The 6,517-nt window shown below is 45.2% G+C and overlaps 1 protein-coding gene across 1 annotated transcript; it reads right to left on the bottom strand.

Annotated features, from left to right (window-relative positions):
• Positions 1–1,114: 1,114 nt before the first annotated feature.
• Positions 1,115–5,976, bottom strand: ptmaa (prothymosin alpha a). The gene is made up of 5 exons (XM_038815272.1): positions 5,788–5,976; positions 3,077–3,145; positions 2,883–2,988; positions 2,072–2,136; positions 1,115–1,691 (listed from the first exon to the last, which is right to left on the bottom strand). The coding sequence occupies exons 1-5, from the start codon at positions 5,842–5,844 to the stop codon at positions 1,650–1,652; spliced, it is 339 nt and encodes a 112-aa protein (XP_038671200.1). The 5' UTR covers positions 5,845–5,976; the 3' UTR covers positions 1,115–1,649.
• Between the last annotated feature and the right edge of the window lie 541 nt (positions 5,977–6,517).

The raw sequence follows: 6,517 nt of genomic DNA, 5'->3' as shown, positions 1-6,517 counted from the left end.
CAGGAGGCCATTCAGCCCATTGAGTCTGGTCCGATCTGCTGAAAGAGCACCCTACCTAGGTCCACCTAACCTGCACATCTCCAGACACTAAGGGGTAACGTTTTAGCATGGCAAATCCACCCCATCTGCACACCTTTGCTCCAGTTTCTTCCCACAGTCCACCCAAAGGAAACCCACACTGACATGGGGAGAACGTGCAAACTCTACAGTTCACTCAATGCCAGAATCTAACGCAGGTCCCTAGCATGGAGTCAGCAGTGCTAACCACCGTGCCTCCCAAATTTAGTCATAGTAAAGAGTTTAATCTAATTAGGATACAATATCAATTAGCTGGAAAAGGCAGTACTCTGTTAACCATCAAGTGATGTCAGTTTGAACAGTGAATTCAAGCTGAGGAAATATGGATGTCACCCAAGTGTTGTAAATGGATTAAACAACCATGTCATTCCACTTCCAACGCTTTCTCTAATCTATCAGACCAAATAGTCATTTCTATGTTTCCTCAAAGACTCGTATAATCTAGATTCCTGATGTTCGTTCACTAATAGGATTTTTGATATTAAAAATGGATTGTGGCATGGCAACAGGAACAAGTTCTGACATTTCATCTGCTAACAAATCTAATAAGATATTCCTCTAATAATTCAATGTTGCAAGACAACACATTGAAATGCAACATCTCTGATCTTTATTACAAATAAATGAACTTCTTAAACTGCAGAAGAACATCTAGAATGGTTACTGCATTTTTTAGATTTAATGATTAGTTCCTATGTTCTATAGTCTGAATCAAAACAAAAAATGGTTTGTTCATTTGACTTGCTACTTACCACTTCTCCAAGTGGAGAGATTTTATGGAATCACATTTATCTATGTGAAGAAAGTAAGTCAATGTATGTTTGTTTTCACTTTGTGCCACCATTGTTTTGTTTGGCATTATAAACTATGTTTACGCAACATTTCAACACAGAACAAATCAGAGTTCAAGGATGAAGATGACTGTCGACAAGTGCAGTGTTCCCACAGATGATAGAAAATATTTGCTTTCATTTAAGTCAGTGTGTGGAGTATCTTAAACTGTAATGTGCATTTAAATAAAGTCTCAACAAGTCAATTCATCAGAAAAACTCAGCAAAATAAAATTCCGGTTTATTGTGGACAACAAACTTTTCACACATACAACAGGCCACAATGGACAGTATTTCAGACAAAAAAAAAACTTGATCTTTGGCCTTTCCACCGCATACAAACCAACTACTTATAGTACAGCTAAAGTACATACAGTTATTGGAATGCTGAAAATTAATTTTGTTTTTACAGATTACCTTTTAAGATAATGTGGCCAAGACATGGTCAAACCACCAGTAAAGTCAGTTTTACAGAAGAACTTCAAAGCCCTGTTTGGTCACCAGAGATCACTGTTTAAATTGGCTGACCTCTAACCATATGTACAAAAATATAAAATGTAAATAAAAATACAAACAAATTCTCCTTTAGGATTTTAAGAAAGAAGTAGGGCCGTGAAGTCTTAGTAATTTTATTTTTAAAATTCTGTAGTTGACTTGCACTGGTGTACACTCTACTTAGTGATGATGACCAAGTTTTTCCAACAGAAAAAAAAATTGGGGAAAATGTGATGAAAATACAGCTTATTCTTTATCTGTTTTCTGCTTCTTCTTTGCAACATCATCCTATGGAGTTGAAAAACATTAATGAATAAGGATTTTGTCACCATGCCTCATTTCATAACTGTTTAAATACAAACACTGCCTTGACTTTTTTGTTTTAGTCATTGCAGCTAGATACTAATTGAAAGCAAGTTTCATGACCTTGCCAAGAGTTACAGTACTTTATATGCAGTATTTTAATTTGAATATGAAAATGTTACAAACATTGGTTTCAGTGCAGGCAAGGTAATGCAGTCTTTGCAGACTAATCCCAAATATATCCAAAACCAGAGGAGCCAACTTTTTATTTTTTTCAAACTTGATTCAAAAGATTAAGAAACCACTTTCACAAATCTCAATTACATTCGCTAAAGGGAGCAAAAAAACACATCGGAACCACGTACCTCTGCATCTTCAGCGACCCGTTTTTCTGCAGCGCCCTCACATTCCTCATCATCACCCTCCTCATCTAGAGAGAAAGAAGTCATCCATTTAACAACGAACGAGCACAAGCAAAACTGCACAGAAAACAAACGCCTTCCACCATCAGATTGCCAGGCTTTGGATCCAATACTTATTGCCATTCAAAAGTGCATGAAGAAAATCTCCATTTGCTTCAATTCATGTATGTGACATGGGTTTAAACAAATATTAAGCCCTGTTGAGTCACAGTACTTACTGTTCCACTCCTGAAATGAGAAGGAACACAGACAGCAAAACAAACAGCCAGAATTTGGAAACATCTCTTGCCATTCCCAAAATGGCCAGTAGTGTCACTATAGAGAACAGTAACTGAATATTAATATTGGAGTAACAAAATGGGAACAAATTTTGAACACAGGCAAAATGAAGGGCAAATTTGCAAAGTTGAAATGAGGACTCAAAAGGCTACAAATTGTGCTTCAACCCATAAAAGTGATTAGAAATATTATTATATACTAGAAAAGATAGAACCAGTGAGTCAAAAATGGCAAGACTCACAGCTTGTTGAAACTAGACTGAAGAGGTCCAATCAGTGAAGCCTAAGTTACAGGCCTGGTGTACTCCAGGCACCACAACAATGCCTTTCAGGATTTACCTTGCAAGTTGATATACTTATACTAACTTATGTCCAAAGTTATTTCTATTAACCTTTTACCCGGGCCATTTAAGTAGTAGGTGCAATATTTCTCCCCATTGACTTCCAAATTAAAAACACTGGTGAAAGCAAATTACCTTCTTCATCATCTTCCTCCTCATCATCTTCACCAACATCTTCGCTTTCTTCATCTTCTACTTCGTCTGCATTCTCTTCAACTTCCTCTCCATTTTCTTCATTGCCCTTATCGAAATCAATACCACATGTCAAAAATATTCATATTTTTCCAGGTTAAAAAAAAACACACACAGCTAATAGTTTGGCAACTCACAGCATTTCCATTGGCTGGCGCGTCACCTTTGCCGTTTTCCGGCTCTACCTCTTGAGTTTTTTTCAAGTCCTGAGAGAGAGAGAAAAACGTCAAACTTCCTGCAACTAACCAAATGCTGCGGGGGGAGAGAAGAGCTACCTTTCATCACTTCGTCTCCTGTCTTGAAGTTTGAGACCCGCCCGCCCCTCAGTTCAGGATTTTTAAAACAAGTGTCGAGTAACATGGACGTCAACATTGAATTGTCTGCTAGTGTTTTATTTATTGGCCGGCTCCAGCAATCGGCGCCGCCTAGCCCAGTGGTATCGCGAGGTGTCCCCCGCCCGCCCCCTTTAAAATCGAGGTTGCTGGAAGCCACGGGGCATATTGGGAATGGCAACCTAACAGCGCGGCTCTGCCTTATTGTTCAGTAACCCGCCCCGCAAACTCTCAGCGTGCTCCGTATGCACCGCCTACCACGCGTCCAGCGCCAGAAATAGCGCACACATCCACCTTTCTTTCAACGCTTCTCCTCTCCGCCATCTCGGCAGCCTCACAAGTGGGCGCCTCTCCATATGCGAGCCGCTCAAGCGCCACCAGATCCACAACAACATTAGTTCGCCCCCCTCCCCCCGTGCATGTTACAAGAGTTGTATCGCACGGTCAACGATTTGGAAATACCTGCTAGCTCTCTTCCCCCCCCCCCCCCCTCCCCCGAAGACAGCCCGCTCGCAGTAAACGGCAATGATCCCATCTGGACAACGGTGGAAATTTTTAACCCACCCGTTTAAAAAATACACTTTTGATAAGAGTGAATTCATTAGATACGAAAACCTCTAACTGAATCAGAGGTAACTGGTATTGCCAGCCCCCGCGGAGAAGGATAACTCGATAAATATATGGCCACCTTCCACTTTACACCTCGCGATCTGATCGCTCCTCACTCAATTTGGTGGGATTGTTCTCCATCTAATGTTAATCCTGTTATCGCTGGCAATCATCGTCCCAGGGGCCACCTTTTCCGCCGGCCGATATTAATATCGTGCATTCTTCTCTCCCGAAAGATTAGTCGTGGGATCAAAGTGATTTGTCCGCCAGGCTCAGCGACACGAAAATATGCAAGACCGAAAATGAAGGGAAGCCACGACCGGGTCACCCTTTAAGACAAGTCGATCGGTTACGATCAACTCGGTCCCCGAGAGCGAGATGAGAGACGGAAGGAACAGATTCAGCTCCCACACTTCAAACCGACTATTTTCCTCAGACAAATGTCAACTGCAAAGAGTCAGAAATTCCTCGCAGCGCTTATTGTGCTGCTAGACCGGCTTCTGCAGAATGAACTCGGCAGCTTGGGCCCTTTTTGGGGATGGGGGGTGGAAGCGAGAAGAGAAAGGGGGATTTGTTTTTAAACAATAGAATTTGAAACCTCAAGGTTCAGACTAATCCCTTCATTAACCAGGATATTTACAGCACGGTGCAACATCCTCTCCCCCCCCCCCCCCCCCCCCTCCCAAAGATGGATACGGTTTAACATTGCATCTTCCTTCTGAGGAAAGCGAGTGGAATCCGATCGATGTATTTGTTCAGCATATCGCGCGAAAACGACGAGAAATGTCAAAGTCAACAGTTCACATCTGAGCTTACGTAAATGTTTATCTGACTTGGCTAAACAGTCACTCCAGATAAAGAGTGTTTTTCAACAACAACAAAAATGATGTATTCTTATCCTTGCTCCGATGCATTTAAACGCTGACCGGGTTAGGTGCACGCGTCCTTATTGTAGTCAGGAGCAGTGATACCCAGACAGCGCGCTCCTCACAACATCTTTAAAAGGTTCAACTCCAAACTGCTCTCAGTCAACACACCGAGCACTTTGAAAGGGGAAGGCTGCCAGTGGCGGGAAATCAGGTCATTTAACTGAAATCTGAACACAAACAAGATAAGCTGGATGTGAACGAGGCGCTCGCAGCCTCTCCAACCGCGCTGCCCCCTTTGATGTTGCTACAATGCAACTCAACTGTATCCGAAGAGATAGACCGAGACAACAGCAGCTGGGGGGGGGGGGGGGGGGGGGGAGAGGAGAGAGGGAACGGAAGGTCGACCCCGGAACGCACCCGATTTTAGGAACAATAACGAAGTGAAGCAACTCTCCGCCAACAACAGCTTGCGCGAAACTCCCATCACCGCATCCACGCTGCTGCCCCTGGAGCTACTTTCCCATTCCGGGACCAAATGCAGAAGTTTCCGCACGACAGCAACATTCCGGCCGAAACAAAAATTAGAGACGAGCGCAGTTTTCCGGGCTTTTCCTACCAGCCCCGGTCCCGCGAAAGCAAACGCCAACTTTCACCAAGTACCTGGCACGTTCAGCACTTCTCAAGACTTCAGGATTCACACGGGCGATATGCTTTTTGATACATTTATTTATTTTTTTTAAAAGCCAACCTTCCTTTTGAAAGTTGTATTTTTCCTCCTCTCAGAAGTGGTTTGCCATCAATCTGACATCAATCAACATTCGGACACGAGATGTGCCTCAAACACAAAGAGAGCCCCCGTGCTGATTGATTCCTTTCGCATGTATCAACGCGAAGATTGTTGCATTTTTCTTGTTACTTTTTTTTGCTTACCCTCTCACCGATCCACCCCCTTACTTTTTGTTTTGTTTACCCTCTCCATCGATCCCCCCTCCCCCCCCAAACCCACCCCCCAGACGAAAACAACCAGCGCACGGTTACCTTCGGGGCTCGCTCGACACTTATTTCTACTTTGCTGTCTGACTTGGTGTCTGACATAGTTGTCGATGTTGGAGGGAGAGCGCTGGGAGCTGCTGCTGCTGCTGCTGCTGCTAGTTGGTGGGATGTTCCAATGCAAATACGGCTCGAGCCGAGAGTGCGGGGCTCGCGGCGGCGGCTCGCGCATTTACACACAGCGCGCGTCACCGTTCCCCGTTTAAAGTCACGTGACTGCGGCCCGGCCGCCCCATTGGACGGACGCTCCTCTGCCCGCCTCCCCGCTGGTCCGTGGTCAGACCGCCCTCTCCGTTATTCCGCCCCTAGAAAATTAGCCTGGCGTCCAGAAGGGGAAGAGGAATGATATGTTTTTTTTGTGGGGGGGCGATACGCGCACGCGCGGCATTGATTTCAAATCCATAGATTGGGACGGATGGTATTTGTTTTCCACCCGCCTCCCGTTTGGGGTGTGGGCACGCCGCCATTGGTCAATCCGGCGAGGGGGTGGGGCCGCACAGGTCCCGCCTCCTCTCCGCGCTGATTGCACTCGCTGGTCATTGACGCAGGCGGCCTCTGATTGGTGGCTGGGGGTGTCTATCAGGTGATATCATGGGCTGTGGCGGGGCGCTGGTGATTCGCAACACACGGACCCCGCGGCGGCGAGGCTGGCTCAGCTGTCGCGGCCATGCGGGCTGCACAGCTCCCCCGCTCCCGGGGGCGAGGAGTAACCGCTGAC

This window comes from Scyliorhinus canicula, chromosome 13 (genome assembly GCF_902713615.1).
Source record: "Scyliorhinus canicula chromosome 13, sScyCan1.1, whole genome shotgun sequence".
Lineage (NCBI taxonomy): Eukaryota > Metazoa > Chordata > Chondrichthyes > Carcharhiniformes > Scyliorhinidae > Scyliorhinus > Scyliorhinus canicula.
Note: the sequence above shows the minus strand (reverse complement) of the source record. Positions and strands in the feature narration are given on the sequence as shown.